The 27,414-nt window shown below is 38.4% G+C and overlaps 1 protein-coding gene across 2 annotated transcripts; it reads left to right on the top strand.

Annotated features, from left to right (window-relative positions):
* Positions 1–336: 336 nt before the first annotated feature.
* BMS1 (BMS1 ribosome biogenesis factor) lies at positions 337–26,195 on the top strand. Of its 2 annotated transcripts, none has more exons than XM_072870726.1 (23): positions 337–444; positions 926–1,168; positions 1,566–1,756; positions 3,203–3,282; positions 4,805–4,993; positions 5,498–5,640; positions 6,959–7,080; positions 7,814–8,010; positions 8,738–8,874; positions 9,436–10,277; positions 11,098–11,199; positions 12,344–12,501; positions 13,049–13,130; positions 14,127–14,203; positions 15,235–15,414; positions 17,169–17,357; positions 17,940–18,120; positions 18,662–18,720; positions 19,727–19,849; positions 20,895–21,042; positions 21,959–22,134; positions 22,634–22,795; positions 23,506–26,195. In XM_072870726.1, exons 2-23 carry the CDS (start codon positions 993–995, stop codon positions 23,740–23,742), a joined length of 3,951 nt encoding a protein of 1,316 aa, XP_072726827.1. In that variant the 5' UTR covers positions 337–444; positions 926–992; the 3' UTR covers positions 23,743–26,195. The 2 variants fall into 2 exon arrangements, with proteins under 2 accessions (XP_072726827.1, XP_072726828.1); XM_072870727.1 differs by lacking the exon at positions 337–444 and adding an exon at positions 618–771.
* The last annotated feature ends 1,219 nt before the right edge of the window (positions 26,196–27,414 follow it).

Genomic DNA, 27,414 nt, shown 5'->3' with positions numbered 1-27,414 from the left:
TCGTACGGGGACAGCCCCGAAGACTGTGCGGCAGCAGGCGGGAAGCCCCGAGCGGCTACCGGGCAGCCGAGCCGCCAGCGCCCTTGGCGGGGTGCAGCGGCCACACGCCTCCTCAGCCCTCGCTGCTGTGGGGCAGGCACCGCCGGACAGCTACCGCGAACCTTCACGGCACTTGCGGGAAGTTATTTATTCACACATCAGGCGCAGCCAGGGGTCGGTTCCCGGGGTCCCAGCCCGGCGGTGCCGGGCCGCCGCGCCCAGCCCCCCTGAGGGAGCGGGCAGGCCCCCGCCCCGTCGGGCTGCCGCCCTGTGTGCTGGCAATAGGGCTCCGCTGCAGCCGCTTCTCCCGGAACTCCAGGCGCAGCCGCTGTTTCCGGGGGGCCGCCATTGCGGGCCGGTCGGTGCGGGCACACGTGGGCCGTGCGGCGCGGCGCGGCGGGACAGGTAGCTGGCGGCGGTGGCAGCTCGTGGGGAGCAGCCCCACGGCATGGCCCCCTTCCTTCCCTCGGGGGGTGTGGGGCCGCCCCGGGGCGTGTCTGGCAGCTTCCTGCCGCGGGCGGCGGTGGAAATCGGCTTTCCCTGGAGTAGAGTAGCGGCCCTCCCCCTGCGCCGGCCCGCACCGCCGCTGTGTGTGAGGGACCCGCACCGCCGGTCCTGCCCGGAGAGCCGCGTCCTGCCGAGCACGGAGCCCGGCCTGGGCCGAGCCCTGTCGTGGTGGCCCCGGCCGGTGCAGAGGGCCTGGGGTCAGCCAGGAGTGCTGTTTTACGCTGGGTGGGCTGCGGTGCTTTTCATGTGCGGCCGGGCAGGATAGAAATTAGCTGTTCCTTCGCGGGGTTAAGTAGTGTTTACGCGGTGCTGCTGTTGTCTCACGGGTATGCTGTATACGTGTGCTGTATGTGCTAACTGCTTTTTCTTCCTATGTCAGTTGTGCACAGTATCACACAGAAGCAATCTACGTCATATTGATTATAAACAATCGTTGAAAGAGTAAGATGGAGGAAAAAGAGAAGAAGAAGCATCGTGCAAAACATAGTGGGCCAAAGGCAGAGAAGAAAAGGAAACGTTATCTCAATGACCTAGGAATAGGAGATGAGGAGAATGCGCGGAAGAGAAACCCCAAAGCCTTTACGGTCCAGTCCGCTGTGCGGATGGCCAGAACTTTCCATAGGTAAGAAGTGGGAATTGGTTATAGAGCATGCAAGGTCGGCTGGATGGATAGGCGTTGGCTGGGGTTTCTTTGTCACTTTGTGCAGAAATATACATAGTGTAATTTTCACTGGCATTCTCACATAGCTTTCATTGTTCACCATGTTGGGTTGTAGTTTATGCATGTGTCAGCAGTGTGATGCTTTCTGCATCTGTGTTATGTGGTACAGCTGTGTTGGTCTTAATGGAAAAAAATGTGTATAGCTCCTTAGACTTGGTGGGAGTTCCACATACAGATTAGTATCTGGGGTCTTGGTGAACCTTTGTGTCCAAGCTTTTGCAAACACTCAAGACTTTCAAAGAACAAATATTATTGTTTTTTAAGTTCTTCTATTTATTTATTACAAATTTCTCCTCAGAACTCAGGATTTGAAGACTAAAAAACATCACATTCCTGTGGTTGACCGTACTCCTTTGGAGCCACCTCCTGTGGTGGTGGTTGTAGTCGGCCCTCCCAAGGTTGGGAAGAGCACCTTAATAAAATGTCTTATTAAGAACTTCACAAGGCAAAAACTGGTTGAAATCCGGGGTCCTGTTACTATTGTTTCAGGTGAGAACAAAGAGATGAGAAATGGAAATTCTTATTTTGCACTCCTTATTGTCTTGCTTTTAGAGCTAGGGCATGTTCATGTTCTTATAATTTTTGGTCATTTCTAAGAAATCATTTGGATGTGTTATCAGGTGTACTTATTAACAGTAAAATAATAGTGAGATTTAGGCTTTTGGGGGGACTTGTCCTTCTAAACTTGTTTTCTACCCTGCTGTGATCCCAGTTCTGGTGTGTGGTTTTTTTCTCTTTCCTTTCTGGCTTTTTCCCCAGTTTTTTCCATCCCCCAAACTTTTCCCAGGTTTTCCTTTTCCACTGGGTTCTGTTTTCCCTTTTGAACTGTTTTTCTCTGGCTTCATGCTAACCTCTACATGCATTTCCCATTCTTTCAGGTTCCCTGTCCTATAATTCCTTCTTTGTGTCCCTTTCTTAAGCCAAGAATTAATTTGTCTAGCCATTTCCAGTTACACTTCTCCACCTCAACCCTGGTCAGTTTCTTTTCCTTTTTGTTAAGTTTTCATTTCCAGTCTCTACTTGTCTTAGTCTGTTCCCTTCATACTTTTCCCTGAATATTACCAGGGCAGATCATTGAGGTTCTAGGGGGAGCACAGCCCACAGCAGCTCAAGGAACCAATTTGTAAGGGAGATCTTGCTTGGACACAGACAACTGTGTGTTTGGTGTAGGTAGACTCTTCAGACACTTTAGCTAATAAATCTCCCTTTTGCAAGGAATGATTGAAAAATGAGAAACAAAAAATGGAAAGGAAAATGCATGTGTTGTATTGGATTTCCTAATTGGTCTACTGGGACTCGAGGGTTGAATTTTGCAATTGATAACCTGAAGAAAAAAGCCATGATACCTGTTGTCTATAGTTGCTTAAAGTTGTTATTCATGTTGTCTGTAAAGTTCAGTTAGCTAACTCAAGTTAGTCAAGCCAAATTAACAGTGGATACGTTTTTCTGATTTGGGTGCATGTTACAAAATTTTTTGATATGTAAATCTACTCTTCTTTTTAAAGGCTAGAACAGAGTGTATTTTTCCTAATAATATCAAAAGAACAAAAATATGTGGTGAAATAAAATCCACAGTACTAATGTGGGGTACTAAAGATAAAAGAAGCAGCGATCTTTTTTTTTTTTTCCCAAAGTAAAAAAACCCAGCCCTTTTTTTTTTTTTGCTATTAACATTGTTTTTGGAAGAGACAGAACAACTGCTTTGAAAACATATACTCAACCTGATAACTTTAAACCAAAGAGTTAAAATTTAGCAGAATTATAAACATTTGAAAACAGGCACTACTACAATTGTGCATCTTGGACAATCTATACGCTAGACAAGAATTTGAGTCCCAGATACTCTTTAGGAACTTCAGGAATGTGACCTGAAAACAGTGGACTAATTAGTTTGCTCCCTCTGTTTCAGTTTTTGATTCTTAATTCTGTTTTCAGGTAAAAAACGCAGGCTAACCATTATCGAATGTGGATGTGACATTAACACGATGATTGACCTGGCTAAAGTTGCTGATTTGGTAAGTTAACAATGGCATGCGATTTCTAATATAATTTGTATTGAAAATAGTACTTTTGACTGGACTGCACCAATGTATGATTTCTATACCCATTGCTATCGAAGGCAAAACTGTCTTTGGTTCCAGAGAGAACAGGACTAAGCTCAACAATAAACCTTATATTCTGGAACAAACCCTAGGACTTTCCTTATCCTGGGGGTGGGGAGAAATAAAGTGTGTGTGTGGTGGTGGGGAAGATGTGGAAGAAGGGAAATGCAACTGAACGTCATTGCTAATGCAACTGGTAAACTTTTAATGGAAGATCTTATAACAAGCCAAGGTGATGAAGTGACTTTTCATTAAGGGATTTGGTCAAACCATGTAAATCTGAAAATCGTTTTTAGTCAAGAAGTTTTCAACTAATGTATAAAGTATAAATATGTATTAGTTTACTAGTTAATTTTATGTGATACACTTTGATGTCTCTATCTTTGAAGATCATTGTGTAGTAATACAATTGATTTCAGTGGAATGTGGTCACCATTGTAATTTACTTGTAACTTTTGGTTCAGTGGATTATGTCAACTGATCTTGGGGACCCAACGCATGATCCATTTGTCTTATTTAGAATTTTACTTTACATGTGGATTTGGAGTATATTATTCACAGCTGATGAGGGTTTGGGATCCTTATCTAAATATTAACTATCTAAATAATACATGTGTGACTAATCCAGATATTGTTCTACTTGCATGTTTTCTACTTGAGGAAGGGAGATGTATTAAAAAATAACAAAAAATTTCTGTTAGTAGATGTGACAGATGTTTGAGATTCTGCATGCGCATAGTGGTGCTGAGAATCTACTTGGTTTTATTGTTAGGAGGCTGAGATTACATAATCACTTTCAGATCTCTGTCATCAGTTCCCATGTGTTTCAAGCTCTTAATTGCTGAGGACCTAATACAACTTTGCTTCCATTTTCATGTGACTGTTGGGTGCCGTTTTCCTATGTCAGTGCATTTTAGTGATGCATGACGGCAATTGCAATGTGCGAAGTAGGTTTGTCTCATTTTACCAAAAGGCTTGGCCTTAGAGGCCTTAGTGCATCCAAGACACAGATATAAAAATTTTATTAATTTTCTCAGACATTCCTGCAAATATTGGAAGATACTCAATTTTGCATATTTTAAATTCACCAAATAAACACCTGTTCAGGCCTCATTATGATAATGTATGTTATTGCATTCATAGAGCAGCCTTATTCTTCTATAGTTTTCTCGGAGACAACGAGCATATAAAATCTATGTAAAGGAGATTGACTGGAAGAAGAGATTTGATTTCCCCACTAACTTCTAAAGCAGCTAAGATCCATACTTTAATTAAAAAGACAGTTGATTTTCAGTTTATATGAAAATAAAGAACAAAACTTTTTGCAAGATTTTGGTTCCCAAGAAGCTTATGATTTTAAAGGTGTGGTCTTTGAAATTAGCTCATGTGGGCACCGTGGTATTGTAATAGTGAAATGCTGATGTTGTGTTTTCAGGTTCTAATGCTTATTGATGCCAGCTTTGGATTTGAGATGGAAACATTTGAATTCCTGAACATTTGTCAGGTACATGGCTTTCCCAAAATTATGGGAGTTCTTACCCACCTGGATACATTCAAGAACAACAAACAATTAAAGAAGACTAAAAAGAAGTTAAAGCACAGATTCTGGACTGAAGTGTATCCGGTATGACGTTCAATATTCATTTTTTCCATATGTTTTGCATTATGGAAGCTAAATTAAAAGTGAGGCAATACTTAAGTATTTATTATGTTCTTACATCTTTTAAATAATACTATAAATGGACAATGCTGCTGATGTACCAGATTATGTAATCTTTCTTCTATTTGCTAAAATACTTGTGTAATTATTCTCTATCCCAGTGGGACTAGCTACTTAAACATGTGATTCTAGTAAAAAGGTCTGTTACGCAGGTGCTATGCAAGGAGGATCTCCTTGTAGGTCTGAGAGACAAATTAACCTTTGTATGAAGTTTTCTGGATGTAAATTGTTTTCCCCAAGATTTAGGGGGCAATTTTCACTTTGAAGTAAACTAGTTTGATGTTTTGGAACCAATTGTAGCCTGCAATTTCCGATTATGATTTACAAATTTGAATTGCATTACCTTTTTTTAGTTTTGTAGATATTCAATTGATGTTTAATGTTTTTATGTCTTTTTAATGTGTTTAGGGTGCTAAGCTGTTTTATCTGTCTGGGATGGTTCACGGAGAATATCAAAAGCAGGAAATTCACAATTTGGGGCGTTTTATCTCAGTTATGAAATTCCGACCTCTTACTTGGCAAACGTCTCACCCCTATGTTCTCGCAGACAGGTGTGTGCTTTTCTCTCTGTTCTTCAATCTCAGCATAGATAGCACCTTGCTGTTTAAAAAAATTATAATATTAGAGCCAGTCAGCTCTATGCATGAATGGGTATTTAGTGTTATCTAGATGGCTTTGGGGAAATGAAAGCATACTCTTCAGGTTTGTGCCAATAACTTTAGCTGTTCAGTTTTCACTTGCATCGGATCATGTAGACGGGCCTTTGGTATACTGTAAGTACTTTTGAAACACAGAAAAAAAACCCCTGCTTATTGATGATGATATTGAATTTCTGTGGAAAAGAAACAGCGTTCCAGCAATTTAACAACAGCTGGTGAATTAGTCCTCTGAGTTCCCTGGACCGTCCCTTCTGCTCCATCTCTGCATTTGATTCACAGTCTCTTTGGAACATGAAAGTAATCTTGATGGTGGCTGTGCCTACCTGAGAAATTACCTCACCTTTCATATTTTATTGCCAGAATGCTTACAGTTGTGACTAAACTCCCACAGGAATCCAAGGTGCCTAGAACAAGTCTCTTTCAAAGCTCTAATTCTTTAGAAAATTATCAATTGGTACTTATCAATTGTCAGAGAAGTAGATAAGTATCATGCAAAGTCCTGCAAAATATGCAAAGCAAAGAGAGGGAAAAAGAGAAAAAAATATTCTGTAGTCTTTCAGTAACATTGTTTTAGGTTGCTATAACTGTTACAATTATTTTCATTGTTTGGTCAGTTTTAAGCTGATCTGCAGCCAGAACGTATGTGCCATCCTCCTTGGCTGTGTGTTTGTGTTGCCTCCCTTGTGCCATGTAGAAAGGAGCTCTGGAAGCTGTTTCTCCCGCATCTACCTGAAAACAGCCAATCTTTCCCTCTCCCCTTACCTGTCATAGTTTTTGTGTTGCTCAACACCATTATTAAGGAAAAGAAGGTATTGTGTGGCTACAGGCAATGCATCTTTCAGCTGTCTTAGGGTGGTTATTCTGTTTTCCCTCTAATGGCAAAATTGATTTGAGGAGGGTTATGTGTGGAAAGTGTATAAACAGTAATTAAAATATGCTAAGAAATCAGTATATGTTTATCTGAAATGTCAATAAGTCTTCTGGAAATATATTGTTGAACATGATTATACAAGTTTTAAAATAAAATTTTAAAGTATTTTTGAAAGGTATTTCTTTCGTATGATCATTCTATTTTGATTATTAGAGTCTGCAGAGCACGCAGGGGCAGCAGTGATGCCGCAATTCTCTTTTCTTAAGTTACCTTTTTTCGAAAGTTACTATTAGGACTGCTGGATATTCTAACTTTTTTTTTTTTTGAATGGTGGGGTAGAATGGAAGAGTTGACAAACCCGGAAGATGTTCGTATCAATCCCAAATGTGACAGGAAGGTATCACTTTATGGATACTTGAGAGGAGCACACCTAAAAAACAAAAGTCAAATTCATATGCCAGGTAATTTATCAGATTCTTAAAACTGTTTTTGTACTGTTTTATAACAGTACTGTGAATTTATAACTGTGAATAACAACACAGCTCTTGCTATTTTTATTGTGGAATGATTTGTGTCTTTAAACTGTACATTGTAAAATAGATTTGTCACCTTTCTAAATACATATTCTGCTCTTGGAAATTATTTTTCATAATACACATTTTTGTAAAAATAAATCCTTGTGAAAAGTTCTGCTTTTAATTGTGCAGTTTTGTTTCAGTGTTAAACACAATCTTGGCAGTGTCTGAAGTTTTTCAAAGGTGTTTCGCTTTAGAAGGTGCTTGAAGTGCAAAACATACCAGCCCTAATAGTGAAAAGAAAATTTGTCTTATGTAAAATTTCTCATGTTCATTGAATAAACTTAATATTTTAAGTGAATTATTTAAAAGCTTAAATTCAGAAATATTTTAATAATACATTTACAGACCTAATCAGAAAAGTGAGTTGTTAGTTTTCTCATTTTTAAAAAAGTAAACAAACCCAAAGCTTTGCAGTATTCTGGTGAACTTATGTATGCTTCTCTAGGTTCAGTGGTAAGGCAGAAGAATTGGATGTTCGATACAGAGCTCGCTGTTGATGAATCACTGAATGCTACAATGTTTTGGGTTTTTTTTTAATCTCTTCATGGTGAATTGTACAAATTTCAGAATCAAAACTTTGTGAAAATCTTCTTTCTTCCCTTGTCTGTTACCCCAGGTGTAGGAGACTTTACTGTGAGTGATGTGAGTTTCCTACCAGACCCCTGTGCTCTACCTGAACAGCAGAAGAAGCGTTCTTTAAATGAGAAGGAGAAACTAGTGTATGCCCCTCTTTCAGGAGTTGGGGGCATTGTATATGATAAAGATGCTGTTTATATTGACCTTGGTGGAAGCCATGCTCATGAAAAAGAAGAGGTAAAGGAATGCCATTGGTGATTTGAATTCTCTTGCAAAATATATTTTTTTTTTATCCTTAGAGTCAAAATAAGTGTTTACAAATAAGCACCTTTAAAATAATCAATCCTTGTATATCTGTAGTGGGTAACTTCTTTTTCTCCTCTAGTGATTTCAGAGGAGGGATATTTTTATTATCTCTGTGTAAAATATTGTGCAAAACATCTGAAGGTTCAGTTAATAAGTACCTAAGTTAGTTTCATAAACTTTCCAAACATTGACTTGAGATTTGTAAAAACTCCTGGTACTGGGGTATTACCACTCTTACTTTTGCAGGGCAGGGTGGTTGTGGGTGAACACTTACAGGATTTGAGTGGTCAAAGGGAGAGGTGGAGAACATTTGCATACAAACAGATTGAATTCAGCTGTTTTCCCCTGTGTTGTGCTAAATGTTAAATACGCTTGGGTCTATGATAATGTGTGCTTGCTGATATTTACTGTAGTGGTTGCAAACTGTGAAGGAGGCCCTTTGATTTTTCTTGGGTTAATATTGTATGCATTCTTGAAATGTGAAGAGGGGAAGGGAGACCTTGCTATTCTGAGAAAATGTTTATTTAAAATGCTTTGGACTTTTTTTCTTGCGTGTGCATATTTCTACTGTTTTAGGCAGCTTAATGACTCTATTAGCTGTTCATTAGACATTTGTTTATTCATTTTAATTGAGAAGTTAAAAATCTTGGCTTTCCAGGAGGAAGTGAGACCAAATCACGAACTAGTTCAGAGCCTCATCTCCACACATTCAGCCATTGATGTTAAGATGGCATCAAGCAAAGTCTCTCTCTTCATGGACTCTAGACCCTTAGGTTCAGAAGATGTAGGACAAGAGTAAGTTTTGAATGCTGAGCAATGTTTGAGCATGAATGAATCTTTAATTTCAGGCTCTAATTTAGGAAAAATTCTTAATAGAGCGCAGTTAGTAGAATGGCTTATTGCCTAATTCTTCCTCTTCTGAGACTACTCATATGCCACATGTATTTTGAGATAGGAATAATTTATATGAGAAAAGTTTTGCAAGCAGTATAGTCCTGCCTTCCAGGAATTCCTTGCTGATATAGCTATAAGTAACATATTTCCATTTTTCTTCAGAGTTTTGTAGAATGGCAGTCATAATCTTCAGTAAAATTCATTGTACAGCCTATTTTCATTCCATGGAAAATGAAATTTCTTGGAATTATTTATGGCTATAACACAGGGTGTATTCTTGAATTAAGAGGTGTTCTGTACTTAAAAAACTCCATTGCCTTTTTAATGTTCTCCATAACCTCGCTCTGTTTTTTTTTTTTAAATTAAAAAATATTTTTAAACGTTAACATGAAGCTTCATTGTTTCATTAAAATTTCCTTGTACTTTACCATCTTACCCCAAATATGATCTTTGGGAAAACAGGTTTGTGATGCCAAAAGAAGAGAGAGAGATTGATTTGAAGACTGGAAGAGTACGTCGGAAGGCATTATTTGAAGAAGAAGAGAAAGAAAATGATGATGCAGTAAGTGATGAGGAAGACGATCAAGAAGAAGAAGAAGAAGCAGCAGCAATGTCTGAGGATGGAAGTGATGGTGATGATGAAGATGATGCTGAGGAAGAAAGTGACAGAGAGCTGTTAGGGGAAGAGATGGCTCTTGGGAGAGCCAAACGTCTGAAAACAGAGGTGGCTAAAGAAGAAGCTGTGAATGAACTGCCAGCATTTGCAGACAGTGATGACAATCTTGAGATGAGTTCTGAAGGAGAAGAAGGAAAAACTGCCCCTGAAGAGAACAAGATGGAGGAAGATGATGATGATGATGAGGAGGACGAGGATGAGCAAAGGACTTATGAAAATGGAAGCTCAGATAGTGAATTTGAGGCTGCAAGCAAAAGAGTAGCTGAATCTAAGCAGTATGAAATAAACAGTGAAGATACAGAAATGAGATCACAAATCTCAGATCACAGTCTGAAAAGAAAAGCAGTGCTTACTACAGATTCGGGAAACTGCACAGCAGAAGAGGCATCAGAATCTGAGGTTGAAAACTTTTCCCTCGATGAGGGCGATGATGAAGCAGGATCACATGATGAATTAGAAGCTGAAGAATCAAATAGGAAGGAATTTGGGCACACTCAAGCAAAGAAAGCTGATAGTATTAGACAGACTAAACTTAAAGCTGTAGAAGTTGAGGATGATGATGTGGAGAACCTACTGAGAGAGGAAGAGGAGTATGAAGAAAAAATAGATTTTTCTGCTGACACGACAGGTAGACTATAAATGTTAAAAATTTTTACTGTCCATTTTTAACTGGGTTCATTGTTAAAGGATATTATAATTAGTAAATATTATATAAAGTTGCCCCTCCAATGTATCTGTAGTTGTTAAGTGGCAAACTTCAAGTTAAGAAACCTGGGATTATCTGCTATTAAGCCTTTGATTTGCAATGTTGTATGCAGGTCTCTGATTTCCTTCCTCTAAAATGGAGGTGATTAATTTTATAAACTTAATTGATTCTGCATACATTTCTCTTTAATCTTTATGGCTATGTGTGTAAAACAAATTATGATGCTCTATTACATTTAGAAAGAATAAAACATTCTTGGGGGAACGTTACTAAAATTTATTAACTCCTCACTGAGCACTGGAACAGGTTGCCCAGAGAAGTTGTGGAATCTCCATCCTTGGAGATATTAGAAAGTCATCTGGACGTGGTGCTGGGCAACCTGCTGTAGGTGACCCTGCTTGAGCAGTGGGGCTGGACAAGATGACCTCCAGAAGTCCCTTTGAACCTGAACCATTCTGCGAGTCTGTGAAGAAGACGTGTATCATCATGAAAATAATAAAATCTGTTATTATTGCTAATAATATCTTAAAATTTTTCCTAAAATTAGGACTCATCAGAAAAAAAAGTAAATTATATAATTTTTTAGCCACAATTTATGTTTCTCTGTATATATGGAGTATGAAAAAAAGAAACTGTGGGTTGTGTCTACACTTCTTAAGCCTGTTGTTATTTAACATATTTATGTAGCTCCTAATTCTTGTTCTTTTTTGGAGGTAGAACACAAACTTTTTTCCCTTTTCAGGTGCACTTAAGTGGAAAGAGGACCTTACACAGAAGGCAGCTCAGGCCTTTCTAAGACAGCAACATTCAACCCCCAATCTTCGTAAACTCATCTATGGAACAGGTACAAATCTGTTTGGAAACTTGTACTGTCTTAATATATGGTGGCTTCTTAGGTGTTACCAAGTTTGCAAGTCTGAATCTTTGAGTCTTTTGGTGGAAGGCTTGCGGAGAGGAGTTTGACTTTTTTTTAATTGCTGATAGTAATTTTCACTAATAAACGTAATAAAGACAGTTTTTACTTTTCCAATAAAAAGCATTTTGAGCTCATTTTCCAGACTACTCAATTGTTACTCATGTTTTCTGGTACAACTATTTTCCCCCCGAACATTTAAAGTTTGGACATTTATATAATTATCTGGTAGATATTATGCAAATCCATTGTGGTAGTTGATGTGTTTCATAAAGGGATGTCGTTTGGCTGTTTTCAGGAATTTGTGTCTCACAGTGACTGATAGTGGAATATTCTCTTAGATGTGACTTAGTATTATCATGTCTCTAATAAGGGTGCTTGTCAAAAAAAAAGGAGGAGAAAATTGCTATTTATGCTGTTTATGTAATTTGTCCTGTTTAATTCACAACTTTCACAGTAGTTGTCTGAGTGTACAAACTTCATCATGCAGAGCCTCTGTAGAACACAATGAGAATTTGGCTTTTGTAAACCTTCCACAGTGCAGGAGTGGGAAGATTTGCTGACAGATTCTCAAGTCTGGTATTCTTGATTTACAGACTAGCTTAATGTCATTTCTGTTCACAGATTGTTTTGGTATTGTTTCTACTTATGATATTGAATGACTATCCTGTGTTTACTTATTGGGCAATATTTTTTCAGATGATACCAGTTATGCAAATTGAACCAGCTTTCAGGTTGTTCAAAGAAATTTGAACTATGTGGAATTTGTGAAAGGAATGATATGTTTCCATATGGAACAACTGTACAACTGAAGTTCACTATGATTACAGTGTATAGTATCTCCCTGGTTGCTGCTCACCTTATTTTGTCCTTGTTGGGGATATTAATTTAACTCTTACACTGGATCAGTGTACCTTTTTCTTCAGTCTTATATTAAAAACTATTTTTAGTTTGCATCTTTTAGTCCTAAAACTACTGCAGGTATTGTGAAACATAAGGCAGAAGATTCGAGGTTGTTATGAGTGTAATCCATGTACTGTGGGGGAAATAATCACAGCTTGTATGTTTCATGTAGCTGTTGAGGATGAGGACCATGAGAGTGAGGATGCAGGTGACGAACTTGGAGGTTTGTTTCATGTCAGCCGTCCAGACAAAGCATCCAAACAGAAGGTTAATGCTCTTGACTGCTCCAAATTTCTGATAGAAAAGCCGCAAGACTGGGATTTAGAAGAGGTAATACTACTGGATAATTGCTTCTGTATATCCTACACTGGTTATGTCCTGGATGTGTCTCATAAAGTACTATTGAGTTGTCATTGAAACAGACCTGTGGGTGTTTCAGCCAGTGTCATATGCTTCTGCTGCTTGCTGTCATTAGAAGTATTTACTAGCTAACAGATTCCAAGGCCTGTTCTTACAGGAATGGAAAGTTAGAATAAGTCAATTTAATGCTTGGCTCTCTTGACTATTTGGTGGATCATAGTTTGCTATTTATTTACCAAAAAGTAAAAAGCAGGGGAATCACGAGTGAAAATATAATGTAAGATAGAGACCTTGTTAGTGTAAAGCCCTTTGGGCAAGAGTTGAGTTGGTTTCACATTCCTGCTTTTGCTGAGGCATTGTGTAGTTTTGGTAATGATGTCTTGATGTGGAGCTGTGCGTGAGAATATTAGATTATCTCTGAGGTGGTATCCGTGATGGAGGAGTGGGGAACGTATTGGAGAATGTTTCTGTTGATGACAAGCTGTAACTGTACAAGGCAATGACACTTATTTTGCAGGTTATGAGCAGTATTCGAGACTGCTTTGTTACTGGAAAGTGGGAAGATGATAAAGATGCAGCAAAGTTGTTGGAGGAAGATGGTATGTGTAAGACTTCTAAAAATGATTAATGTATACAGGATTTTTAAGAAAAGTATGACTTTGTAGTTACGTGTGTAGAATGTTTTGCGTTAGTGATATGCTATGCTTGCAAATTTTTTCAAAGTGACATGAAGCATTATACAGGTACTAATGTAATAAAACATTGCTGTAAATCTCTGTACAAACAGTAGGCAAGTAGCATATTCTGAAAACTTACTCTCTGAAAAATAGGGTATATAATTTAAATTAGGAAATTAAGTCCTTAGTCAACACTTGGCCATACCAACTTTGAGTTACGTATCCAAGTTTAGCTACTCATCCTCTATGTATGGTTTATTCTTTTGGATAGTCTTGGTAGAAATAAGCAGAAATTCTTTTTAATGGAAAGGCAAACTGGTCATTCGCCTTTGGCTGAAAAGTGAGATCTATCCTCAGATATTTTGGAGGTGGTTTTGTTTGTGGTTTTTTTTTTTAAATTAGGAAATATTTAGAAAATTCTAATAATATGGCTGTAACTTATATGCAAAATGATAGTGGTTTGACAGGCTTCTATAAGCATTTGTTTTTAACTTAAAATTTGTCTGCTATGTTTAATTTTTTTATTAATTTTATTTTTTTAAATTAAAGATAGGAGCTCAATTGCTATGCTAGTGTCTTGTGTTATTAGAGTGCTAATTAATGTGCTGTGTAGTCCTTCGGAATGATCTAAACTTTATTTACATTTTTGAAGTCATAAAGGTATTGAAAGGAAGAAGGAGGAGCCACTGGAGTTCAGCTGAGAATTTTTCAGCTGAAACTATAGAGAGGGCAGAACAGACTTATAAAACTGTTGATGGGAAGAAAAAATATTTGGGCTGAAACTAATCTACAAAGCAGTACTGAGAAATAAACAATACTGAAAATATGAGAAATTGTATGGAACAATACAAAAGAATGGTTAACTGCAATACAACAGAATGGTTAACTGTCAGATATCTTGGGTGCTTATTGTTGCAGAGGAACTGTATGGAGATTTTGAAGATCTTGAAACCGGTGTTGTGCACAAAGGAAAGCCTGCTGCTGAAGGAGATGAGGTCTGACCTGTATTTTTATGTTCTTTAGCAACATACATGTATATGAATTTCTGATCAAGTGATAGGCATCCTATGTAGTAAATTTAGTTTTCATGAATCAATAGGAAAAAAATCAATGGGAACAAGGAAGAAAAGGTGTGTGTATTACAGACTTTGGAACCTATAAATGTCTAGAATGGCATGTTTTTACCTTCAAACTGAATTGTTGTTTAAGGTTAATTATGTAGAAGTCACCTCACTTATTTAACAGTAGGTGTCAGGCTTAATCAAGAGCTGCAGGATCTGGAGGTATGAGAGAAGTATTTTAAAACCAAATGTGATCATAACTGTTTGTACTGTGTCATTTCATCTGATGCAGAAGATTATAGAGCTCAGTTTAAACACAACAAATTGTGGAAACTGACACAGTTTCCTAGTCATTCCTCATATCTGCATAAAAGAGGCTGGTGGAAGCAATTTTATGCTGTGAGTTGGATATCTTCCAAGAACAGAGCTGTAGTTGTCTGTGACAATACAGATTGAAAAATCAATTTTTTTTCGGACTGAGCAACTTGATAGCTTTGCATTTCATTATAAAATTGCGGGTAACGGCATCGTTTTGGCAGTTTTCAAATGGTCTATGAACAAACTTCCTCCTCTCTGGCCTCTAGAGTGCTGCCTTCCAGCGCAGTATTACTCAACACTATCAACAGTTACTTTTCTTCCTTTTTTATTATGTGTGTGTATTTTAGCTGTAGAATAACAGATAGGTCAATTCTAGGGTCTGTTCCTTGACATTAAAATAAATGTTAAGTCAAGAAATTTTCTCAGTGAAAAGGGATATGATTAGATCATGAAATGTTTTGGTCATTGCTGAAGTTACATCTTCTTGTATGAATAACTATTTTCTGTCTAAAATTGAAATATTTCAAAAGTGTCTAATAATTTGCATTATGACAAAATATTACTTAATAATATATATTAAATTGTTAATCAGAATGGGTTGTTTTCAATGAACAGTTTTACATGTTTGATAACTTACTGTTGATTAGTCTGGAAGTGAAGAAGAGGAGGAAGATGGGAAAATGTCCAAACCAGAACATGAGGAGGAAAAGAAAAAAGAGCGCATGGACAAGAAACGGAAACTGAAGGAAATGTTTGATGCAGAGTATGATGAAGGGGATGCCACGTACTTTGATGATCTTAAAGAAGAAATGCATAAACAAGCACAGGTACGAGCTATTAACTAAGCAATTTATCTGGCTATACGTCTTCAAAAGTAGCCTACAGAGTTTGCCCAAAGGTTTTTTCCTGGAGGCATACATGACGTTCAGGAGCTACTTCAGAAAGTACACATAAAGAAATACATGCTTGCGATTTTTTTTTTTTTTTAATGGTTGAACATTTTTTATTCCATTAGCTGGAAATAAAAACAAACAAACCAAACAACTGAAAGCTTAATTTAAATTGACTTAAGTAATTAACCATATTCTAAATCACTGAATAAGTCAGGATGTGTCATCTAAACTTTATCTACTTAAAAGTTTTTAACAGTTATCCATTTGTCCCTTAGTGGTGGAACTAGCATGACAGGTCTCAGAAAAAAACAAAACATGAGAGAGAAGGTTCCCCTCCAGGAAGAGGAGGGGGAAAAAAAAAAAGAAGAAAAAATTAAAAAGCATCCTTTTATGTGTAGGAAGGTGAAAATCTTTCTCGTGCTAACTTGTGTCAAATATTTTCCTGGGTTTTTTTTTGTGATTTTTGCAATGTTATTTTTATGATTTTTGCAATGTTATTAATGGATAAGTAAGTTCTGTGTGGCAGTCTTTTTCGTCAAACTGTCAAGTTATTTTTAGGAAAAAATAATTGATGACCATTGCTCTGTACACGTGGTAGGAGTCTTCAGGGTAACTGTATCCAGAATTGGAGGTGTTGATTTTGTTCCAGGCCTTGTTTTCTTAGGTAAAATCTTGTAAGCTGGAAAGTAGCTTCTTTCTTTGGCTGACTTGGAAGAACATTGCCTTACATTGCTAATAACTTCACTGTCTTCTCTTCTGACAAAATCTTGCCCTAAATAGTCATTAAATGAATCATTACCTTCTTGCATTAGCCTCTGTCATAAGTGATCATATGAGCTCTGGTATGCTGATGTACTTACTAAGAGCACTTAAAGCGTAAAGAAGGACATTGCAGTAAAAGAATACCAGACAATTTACAACTGTTTCACTTGGGGTCTGTTACAGAAATACGTATCAGCAATAGTCCTGCTGCAGGATGGAAGGGCAAGGATCTCAAACTGGGGACGTGTAAAGGCTTCTAGAAAAATAAACTTGGGCCAGAAGATTTGTGCCATATGTCAGTACCTTGAGAAATGAAATTAATAATTAGTATGCTTAAACATGACGTCTTATAGGTAGCTGAACATCAGGAGCTAAAACAGGAGGGTGAGGCTTCTTGTTATTCACAAGGATATCTTGTTAAATATTTACACAATATCTACATTCATATGGTACAGAAGAGCTTTAAAAGACCCTTTTGATGTTATACAGTGTGAGGATGCACAGAAATATTTTTAAGCTGCTGAGTAAGATAGGAGCCCAGCCTCCTCATAAAGTGACACCTTAAAGATCAGGACATTAACTTTAAAAGGTACTTGGGCTCCTAAATCAAAACCATACTTTTGACAGTTGTATCTTTAAAATCCAAAGTCACCATTATGAAAGGTATATCAGAAGTCACTCAGTCATTTGCTTCTCTTGGGTACTGTCTTTCAAGTAGACTAACAGGCCCACTTGGGATTTCAAATTGGAAGGAATTCATGGTGGCAGAGATCTTGCTCTGAATAAAAAGTCACAAAACCTATCAGATCTTTCTCGAAAGATTTATATAAATGTTAGCATGTTTTAAATAAAACTGGCACTTCATGAACAAGTTGTTAATACTTGAATTTTGTAAAACACATAGTGACTTTCTCTTTGTCACATAGCTTAATCGAGCGGAATTTGAAGATCAAGACGATGAGACCAGAGTGCAGTATGAGGGCTTCCGGCCTGGGATGTATGTTCGGATAGAGATTGAGAATGTCCCATGTGAATTTGTCCTGAATTTTGACCCTCATTATCCTATTATCCTGGGTGGTTTAGGCAACAGCGAAGGAAATGTTGGATATGTACAGGTATGTAGCCAAAGCTGCGAATATAGGTGTGCTTCAGAGTGTCTGGAGTTATTATTTATTTTCTGTTTATTAAAGATACAGTAGACACAGAGAGAAACCTTCATCTCTGTCTCTTGAATAGGGGTTTTGCTTTTGACAAAATTAACTCTACAGTAGGAGACACTGGATTTTTACAGGCTTAGTTGGATGACTGGAAGAAGAAGTTACTGTTGTTTAATGTTCATCTGCAGAGGTGTCTCAGGACTAAGGCCTGATATTGTGATTGCTAAATTGTACTCTGAGGTTCGTGGTCTATGGAAAAGTGGCTATAGAAAAGTTACTAGCACACACATATATATATTTTTAATATGATACTTGCTCGTATGCATACAAACGACTTCAAAGTGAGTGAAATACTGATTAGCTTTATCTTTCCAGGCAACCTAGTGTTAATGAGAATGTTCGAAGATACAAAGCTTACTGAATAAAAAATTCTAGTGTAGATGGAACTTGCTTTCAACCATTCCTGAAAATTAAGGCTTGAATTTCAGAATTAATGTTATTATCCTGTTAATAGCATTGTTCATCTTTTCTTCTAATTAGTTGCGCCTGAAGAAGCACCGATGGTATAAGAAGATACTTAAGACACGTGATCCTTTAATCCTCTCATTAGGGTGGAGGCGATTTCAGACTATCCCCATGTTCTACATTGAAGATCACAATGGGCGTCATAGGCTTCTGAAGTACACACCACAACATATGCATTGTGGAGCAACTTTTTGGGGTGAGGGCGTTCTAGAGTTACTATCCTGTATCACTTAATCATTATAAAACTCTCAAGCTTTACAGGATGTATCAGGAAATACAGCCAGTAGCTTTTGGAATGAGAAGTCTTTAAAAAGTTGTGTTCCCTGTGGAATATAAAATAACACCAAATAGTATGGGAAAATAGGCAGTTGCCTATTATTTGTGAATTATTTGAATGATTTGTGAATTATTTGGCTTTTAATCAAATTCTGAGCCTTCTGCTAGGTTGTTTCGTATCAGAGGAACCTGATTTGTTGGCTGTGTGCAGAGAGAGGCTTGCACACATTATGGGCCCAGCCCTGCGAATGCTTCCATACATGAGTAACTTCTTGTTAACCATTCATTTAACTTTTTGGGGGCTATATATGTGAGTAATGGGTTGAATGCTTTAAACTTTTCTTTGGTTTTATTCATTGAGAATATTTGACAGGTATTTCTAAGCTTTCTGACTCTAAATAGAGGCTAGATGTTGTGTAGTAAAACTTTTAATAAATTTTTTAAATTTAATTTTCTTGTAGGGCCCATCACTCCTCAGGGTACAGGATTTTTAGCAGTTCAGTCTGTCAGTGGCACAACGGTAGGTTTGTTATCACAAAATGCTGATTACTGCTTTCCATGGGTCTTTGGATAAAAAATATATATATTTGGGGAAGAAGGTTTATGTGTGGTAAAGCAGTGATGTTGTAGGAACTGAGAAAGTAGGTGGACTCAAGCTTTTGAAAGGTGTATCGTGAGGAGATAGGAAACTGGATGGAGGCTTTTTTTTTTAACAGTTGTCATCTGCTACACTGAAAGTGACAAATATTGCTTTATTATTTTCTGTGGAAGGATTTATACCTACTTGATTTTCAGGTACTAAGTATTTAGATAACTTTTAAAACTTTTTTTACAGGATGAGATACTGATATTCCTGGTGAAAAAGTTTGCCCTCAATGTGATTTCTCTGCATTTTGTTAGAATGTATATGGGTATCTGAATTAATTTAAATAGTGTTAAAGCAGTATTTATCAAATATGATCTTCGTTGCATATATATTACCCAAAGGTAGACTTATGTTTATATACAACATATAACGAAAGCTTTGCGTGGCATTGTAATGAGCATGACAGTAATCAGTGGTGATTATTATCTCCTTCCTAAAATATGCCTTGTTTAAGTCCTATTGCACAGTCATCTTGTTACATGTATTAAAAGGCTATTTTTGTCATGTTTCCCTAGCATAATATAGTGACTTAGAGCACTGCAGAAAGCACTTCTCCTTTGAGACTTTCTGTCTAAGTAAGATTCTGTTTCATAAAGAGAACACAGTGAGGTAGATAACAAGGACTCTTAGATTGCTTCCAAGGTAATTAGAATGGCAGTTCTGAAAAATCTCATTAGTGAATGGTAGGAATGTTATGTCAGCAGCACCTCAACTAGTCTGTATGAAGTCAATTTGCATTTGTCATGCTGCTGTACTGCTGTAAAGGTTATAAATTCTGAACTCAAACTCTAAAAAGCAGTGTAATTGTATCAGTGAAATGGTTTCTTCACTGTTTGGTAAATATACGTTCAGCAGTGTCTTTCATCTCGGTATGTTTCAGCCTGATTTCCGGATTGCTGCGACAGGAGTTGTGCTCGATTTAGATAAGTCCATAACTATCGTAAAGAAATTAAAGCTAACTGGTTTTCCCTTCAAAATTTTTAAGAACACTTCTTTTATTAAGGTAGGTATGTAGGTACGTATACTGTAAAACCACATGTACTGATGTTACGAAGCAATGCAATCTGGGACTTCATCTGTCTTTCCCAAGGCAGAAGTTCCCCATAGCTGTTGCACAGTGTTCTGGATCTCAGTAGCTGCTTGGGTTTTTTTGAGCTCTCTTCAGCGCGGTCTCTAAAGGTACTGATCATTAGCCAATGAATATGAATTATTGTTATCCAGGCAAAAATTCTGGAACAGTCTCCTGGCTCACATTCAGTGTGATTTCCTGCCCCTCCCCCCCCCCCCCCCCGCCCCCAATTAGCTTCCCACAGTGGCAGGTACCTCTGGAGAATGTGAACCTGTCCCTGGTGTCATTCAGGCAGTTTGGTCCCACTGAATTTCAGCTCTGGGGTCAAAGATGACTTCTAGCAGTGCTAAGGACTTCACAATTACAGTTACAAACATGTTTGGGGCAGGAATTGTTGCAGAAGTAAATTTTCATTGACCTTCCAGCTGTCCTTAGTTGGACTTTCAGGCTCAGGAAGAGGTTAGATTGTTCTGCATTTGGGGCAGTAAGCAACTAAGTACTGATCCCAACAGTGAAGCACTCAAGTATTTGCACTAAGCATACACAGAATCTTTCCTGACTTCCTTGTGATTCATGAAAGAAGCACAAACCTTGGAGAGCTATATTGTATTAGAGTCTCACAGCTAGCAACTTAAGGCAGCTTACTGGCTTTTAAGGTATGCTGTGTTCCAGCAAATGACTTCAAAAGAGCTGTACAGATTATCTTAAATATGTTCTGGTTTAGAATTTTAAATGTGTATATTTAATGCTAAGAAGCCTTGCCTGTGGTATATGACTCTAAGCACATTGCTTTTAGTAGGTTACCTTAAAGTCATCTCGGTAGGTTTTTGGTATGATCAGCACTCTTAGTATAAAAACAATGTTATGTTCTTCCTATTTCTTTGAGATATGCTTGTGGGAATTAATGTTTTTGTGGCCTACACAGGTCACAGAGAGAGAGTTAGCATCTTGAATGATGGTGGGTAATTTACACTTTCAGGGAATGTTTAACTCTCAGTTGGAAGTGGCTAAATTTGAAGGTGCAGCAATTCGTACTGTGAGTGGTATCCGAGGACAGATCAAAAAGGCCCTCCGAACTCCAGTAGGTGCTTTCAGAGCAACATTTGAAGACAAGTTGCTGATGAGTGGTAAGTTGCACTTTCCATGTAAGTTATGACACAACTTTCATCCTGCTTCACAGATTGAAAAGCCGTGTCTCAGAATCTCTGGAATCTGATAATTGAGTTGTGAATTCAAAGAGCATGAAATATCTGGTGAGATGCAGAATGAATTTTAAAAAGTATATTTTATGTTGGATTTCTTTCAGTTATACTCAGAAGTCATATAATATGCAGATGAAAAGGTTTGTCTTGGAGACCTGTTTCTCTGAGTGTTTTAAAGTGTCTTACACAGCATGGTATGCTTTTCTCCTTGAATGTGCAGATGAATTGTATTCAGTGGTACAAGTGGTACAAGGACATTTTTCTGAGAAATCCAAAGAGTGGCATTGTAACTCTAGTTAACTTTTTTCCCTAACCTTTTGGGGAAATTATGCAGGGGATGGGTAAGTGATCTCTTGTGTTTGCTGAGCATCACTGTGATGTTGAGAACGTGAGTTTATGCTTATTTGGGTTTACATGACCTCTGTTTTCCTAAACCCATCAAAATTATGGATCGTGCAAAATAAAAGCAAGTTAGTTCTTTTACAAAAATAGGCAGAGGAAAAGCAAATTGTTTTTGTCAGTAATAGTAGAGGCACAGAAACATATATGAACTCTGTTGCTAGTTCTTTAATTGAATATGAATAATGAATAGGGTGGTATTCAGCTGGCTGCTCTTCAGGAATATGTACTGTTCATGATTTTATGGGGTTTTGCAGAATCCAAGTGTACAAATAGTTACATTGCTTTTGCCTAACATTTAAGAGATTTGGTATATATACCAAGCACAATACTAGCATGTGGTCTAGATGTTAGTTCTCTATTCTATTCAGGCAATCTTTGCTTAGAGTGTGGATGTGATGAACTGTGTTATAGAGCCAAGTAACATTTCCTTTTCTTTCAGATATTGTCTTTGTGAGGACTTGGTATCCTGTTTCTATCCCAACATTTTATAACCCTGTAACATCCTTGCTGAAGCCAGCAGGTGAGAAAGATAGTTGGAGCGGAATGAAGACAACAGGCCAGCTGAGGCATGAGCGAGGCATCAAACTGAAACAAAACAAAGATTCTCTCTATAAGGTATATTTGATATGTCTGTCTTTTTTTTTTTTTTTAAAAAAAAAAAAAAACAGTAATCACAGCCAAATTTGCACTCTGCCTCAGACCTGTGCAGACCAAGAGTAGTGTAAATATGTGTTCATGCATACGCATATGTGACTTCATATTTTTATCCACAAGGCAGTCTTTCCTGGCATGAGATGGGAATAAAGCAGTGGAAAGCAGATTGTTGTGGGTCAATGAGAGTTCATAAAGTAATCTGCAGGGGAGAAGTCTTCTCCAAAAGCTTACTGAGACTTCTGTCATAGTAAAATAGGGGTAAACATACCATTCACAGTTTGGTGCAAGGACGTTGGAGAACATTTTTTGAGTGTTTGGTGGGTGTTTTGTGGGGGGAAAGGGGGGTGTTGGTTGGGTTTTTTAAAATTATTTTGGGGTTTTTTCCCCTGAAAGATGGAAAATAAAATAAAAGCTTTTTAAGATCATGAATCTTATGTATGTTCTATATCAATTCTTTTAGCCTATTGTGAGGGAGAAAAGGCATTTCAATAAGCTCCACATTCCTAAGGCACTGCAGAAGGCACTGCCTTTTAAGAACAAGCCTAAGAATCTTGAGAAGAAAGGCAAGACTCCAAAAGACCAGTGGAGACCAGCTGTTATCAGGGAGCCTCATGAAAAGAAGGTAATTATCAGTTACTCTGAAACAAGGACTCCCGAAGGGTAAATGTGTTGCTTAGACCATTTCTAACTACTGTTTTAGCACTTGAATCTAGTGCTAAAGATATATATGCTCCTAGTGAAAAATAATCACCTGCAATTTGTTTTGTTCCTGTTCGGCACGTGGTACGTATATGGAACTGGCTCTGAGTGGACCGTGTCTACTTTTTAAACTAGTAGGTCACCTGAAGCCTAAATAGGACTTTTGTCCTTGTCACAGGACTTGCAAGGTATTTCAGTTGGATGTAGTGCTCTCACATTATGGGTGACTTAAATTGGCAGCTGCAGTCTTTTATTTGACTTGACATTGCTATGCATTATTAACAAAGACAGGACTTGAAGCAAATACTCTGTTTCAAAAAGTGAGAACTATAGAGTGCTTGCAAAGGCAAGAAGATCCAAACTTCAGTTGAAGTGTTCTATAGTAGCAATTAGGCATAGCCTTTTAAATAGTATCTAACCAAAAATCAGAGTTCACAAAAATTAAGCCTTTGATTAACTTCCCAACAAGATAAATGATTAAACCATTTTAGAAATTGGCTAACAGGTGCAGAAATAATTAGGAACTTGCCCTGAATCTCTGGTTCATCATATAGCTCTCTGCTGAGGTTAAACTGTTTCTTGCTCACCAAAACTGAACTGTTTGTATATTGATTCTCTCTTTTTCCGTTTCAGATATCAGCCCTACTCAGTGCTTTGAGTACAGTGAATAATTACAAGATAAAGAAAGCCAAAGTAAAACATCGGGAACAGCTTAAAGAATATCTCAAAGTTAAGCAGAAGGAGGATGAACAGAAATTCAAGAGGCAAAAGGAGGCTAAGAAAAAAATCTATCGCATACTGGGACAAAGGGAGAAAAAGAGGCAGAAGTCAAGCTTGAAAGGATCTAGCAAGGGAGAGAAGAATATGTAAAAATTTAATCAGATTTTAGGCCAAATGAGGAAATAGGGTAGCTGTGCAATTTTCTGTTGAAGAAACAAAAAGGCCTTGGACTACACTAGACATGCTTTCAAGAGAAGAAAAAAATACAGAATATGACCTTACTCAAGCTCTTGAATACATTTGGCAATGTACATAAATAAGATGTAGAAGTATGGATTGTGGTTTTTCTACATGATATTCCTGAGGACTTTGTATTTCAGTATATTTCTATCCATACTGCACATTCTATCTAGCCAATAAAGTATTTTAATGTCAATTACAGAATATTGTTTAAGTCTTAGTACTAGTGGAATTCTGTGGGAGAGAGAACTCCTCTGGATGTCTCTGAACATGCTTCTGTGTTGGTAGTACTTTGAGCCATTGCCTAAATTTTGCCCTTGGCAAGTCTTCCATTAAAAGGCATGAAGATCAGCTGTTACTGGGTAGGAGTTTTGGATTCTCTAGCTTTGATGTGCTAGCAGATGCCACCAGAGTAGCTTGCTGCTGTGCTTAGATCATCTGGTCCTGCATGAAAGCATCTCAGTTTTTTGCACTTCTCACTAGATATTAAGCAGATCTTCAAAATAGTCTTCCATCCTGATCTTCTGTTACTTGGACCGGTTTTGGCACACTGAGACTGTCAGTAGATCCCTCAATGATGGCAGCTTTCTGGGCAAGCAGTATCAGACTGTTCCCAAATGTGTGTAGCTATGTGGTAATTTTCTGTGAGGTAAGCACAGATGGGGTAACTTGCTTCCTTTGGGAACATCTTATGTCTGGCCAGCTTGGTTTGATGATATGGTGTTAGACTTAAGATGAATGGTGAGAAGAGGTAGTAGATCGTTCCACTCCTGTTAAATTAACTGAGAGTTGAAATCTTTCTTGGCATGACAAGAGGCTTTGAACAGTCATTCTGTTGGAAGAGCAGTGGAATTTATTTCTGTTATTCCATACATGGCATCAAATAGTTACTGTGATATATGTATTTTTAATACTTCATCTTCGAACAGGCAGTGGGTCAGATAACATCAGTAATTTCTTGGTCTCCTTCCTGAATGAGTTCACTCTTTATCATCAAGTTAAAATTCATTATTATTGCTGCACTGTAGTAATATTTGCTATCTCAGATGGGAGATCCCGTGTGGGATCAGGCTGCATCACACAAAAAGTTTCTGCTGAATGGGTTTGTAGACTTCTGTGAACGTTTAGCATTTCAGGATTTTCTTAATTAATCTCATAATGTTCTGCATACTGATATTGAAATTCTAATGTATCTGTCTTTGCGTGTATGATATTAGGCTGAAGCCTGACTCAAATTAATTTGTCAGTAATTTTTTCCCCCTTTGAGATTCAGCTGAGGTCATGTGAATATGAAAACATGATTTATGCTTAAATAATTGAAGATTCTCTGCTGAATAGACAACCACTGCCTTCAGAAATTTACAACAAAGCTGTTGGCTTTTTTTGCCCCACAGAGTGGTGCAGGGTGGTCCGCCATGACTTTGTTCTCCAGGGTTGTTTCCTCTTCTGTCATACTGCGCTAGGCTAGGTCTAATCTAAACCATCAAGGAAGTGTTTCCTATTAGTCCTGGTTTTATGCTGTTGTGAGCAAACTTCCATTTTATGTGGTGTTGTTTGCATCTTCCATGTATTCCCATGTGACAAGTAGTTGTACTTTTTTTTTCAGCGCCTGAGAAGTTACCACTGCAACACTTGACTTAAGGTTTCACATCTGCTATTTACATGTAATGAAAAATAATTTTTATTTAGTTTGTTTGTAATAGCTCTGCCAAAGACGAAAATGGGGAAATGATGGACTTGTCTTGTTTTCATTGTGGAGAGAACCACTCAGAGTCAACTGAGCATGAAAAAGTTTCACTTGCGAAGACCATACAAGATACTTGTCTGGATTATACTTTCTTTACTCTTTAGGTAGCCCTTTTCAAAGGGAGAGAAAATTTTGTAAATTTAACTGATTTTCTTAAAATAAAAGAACATGTAATATGCAGTGGGTTGTAAGATAGGAGCTGGTGTGTGTTGTGAGCCCTGCTAAAAGAAAGGCAGAGGTTTTGCAATCTCTTGCAGTGCTGACTTTATTTTGGAAACTGATGAGAGGGAATGAGTTTAGCGACCGTGCCAGCAGAGCCTGTGTCTGTTTTGGCCCAAGGAGACCTCGTGCTGCCCAGGCGCTGTGATGGAGAGCCTGGCCAGGGCCCGTACATTTGCTGATTGTTCCTGGGCAGTGATTTACAGTGCTGCGGGGAAGGTCAGTGTAAATCTCCAGCGTGAGGGGAGTGCTTCACAACACATAGGTTGAAATCGTTCCTGTATTTGTCTGAAAATGGCAACTGTGCTACAGCCTTTGCATAGCTGGGAGAGACTTTAATACTGTATGTGCGGAGAGCTACCAGAGTCCTGGTAACAAAGGTATTTGTTTTTTCGTCCAGAAAGGCTAAATAAAACCTTGGTTTTAGTAGTAACAGCAACCTCTAATAGCGCTTTTGGCCTGTTTTTAACACTGATGTTTTAGTTTTGCCCCTGGGATACGAAAGGGCAGTGGTTAGCGCTGAGGCGGTTGAGCTGGGCCGAGTGCTCAACACCTCCCTGGTGCTGCACCGGCGCCCCAGAACCGCGGCTGAGGGAGGTTTGCTCTGGACAGCTGCTGCGCGCCGGCCTGGCGTCAGCGAAAGCTGCTGGCCTTGGAGAAAGTGAGGGCCTCGCGCTGCCTTAAGTAACCCCCAAAGTTACTTAAACCCCCAAATGCCTCCTCCTGTCCTCAGAAACCTGTTTTCCGCCACTGAGCTGGGCCTGTGGCTTGCGCTCCCCTCTTGCCTGGGCCTTTGGTAGAGAGGAGGCCGAAGCCTTCCCCGCAGGCTGTGTCCCTTGCTGCAGCCACCAAGTAAAACTGCCTGCTGGGAAAACAGGAACAGTATTTACTCCTCCTTGTCAGCTGCCAAAAAGCCTGAGTTATCGGAGGGAATCGCTGGCAACAGTCTTGCACTGGCAGGTGGTGGAACAAGGGGCTGAACTGTTCTTATCTTGGATAAACCTAGTCAGCGCTGCAGGAGGTACAAATAATTAGCAGTCTTGTTTGTGATTAAGCCCTAGGCAAACATGAAAACCTGTAACAAAAGCAAAGTCTTTTGTACAATGATTTCCATGGTAAAGGAAAAAAAAAAAAATCTGCTGGTAGAAGGCACTATACGGGTCTTCCAGGCAGGGTAATGCAAAATGAACTGTATCCCAAAATATTTCACCTAGGAGAGGATGCTAATTGCCTGTGAGCAAGGGGATTTCAACAGCAACGGTTCAACCTATGAGGCTGCAGAAACATGTAACTTGGGAGAGAAACTGAAATTGCAGAGAAACTGAAATTGCAAAGAAACAGGCCATATGTGGTTTTGAGTTAGAATTAAAAATAGATGAGATGTGAGAGGGTGATGGGGTACAATCAAGAGGGCAGTCATGTTGCTGACTGGGTCTGTTACCCACAGCGCTATCTGTGCAAATGGTTGGCGAAAGCTAATGCTAGGGGAAGAGCAGTTAGGAGCTGGCTTTTTAAATATAAACCTTTCCTAGGAAGCATAAAGCTAGATGAATATTTTCCATTTTGGGTTAACTACTTGGATTACTTTTACAAGTACTAGACCTCATTCTTCCTAA

The sequence above is a fragment of the Ciconia boyciana genome, chromosome 8 (genome assembly GCF_034638445.1).
Source record: "Ciconia boyciana chromosome 8, ASM3463844v1, whole genome shotgun sequence".
NCBI lineage: Eukaryota > Metazoa > Chordata > Aves > Ciconiiformes > Ciconiidae > Ciconia > Ciconia boyciana.
Note: the sequence above shows the minus strand (reverse complement) of the source record. Positions and strands in the feature narration are given on the sequence as shown.

Bases quoted from the DNA above. Each gene is read 5' to 3' on its own strand.
- BMS1 (XM_072870726.1), top strand. From the start codon at position 993: ATGGAGGAAAAAGAGAAGAAGAAGCATCGTGCAAAACATAGTGGGCCA. The intron at 1,169-1,565 runs GTAAGAAGTGGG...ATTTCTCCTCAG, and splicing joins ATGGCCAGAACTTTCCATAG to AACTCAGGATTTGAAGACTA. The intron at 15,415-17,168 runs GTACGAGCTATT...TTTGTCACATAG, and splicing joins AAATGCATAAACAAGCACAG to CTTAATCGAGCGGAATTTGA.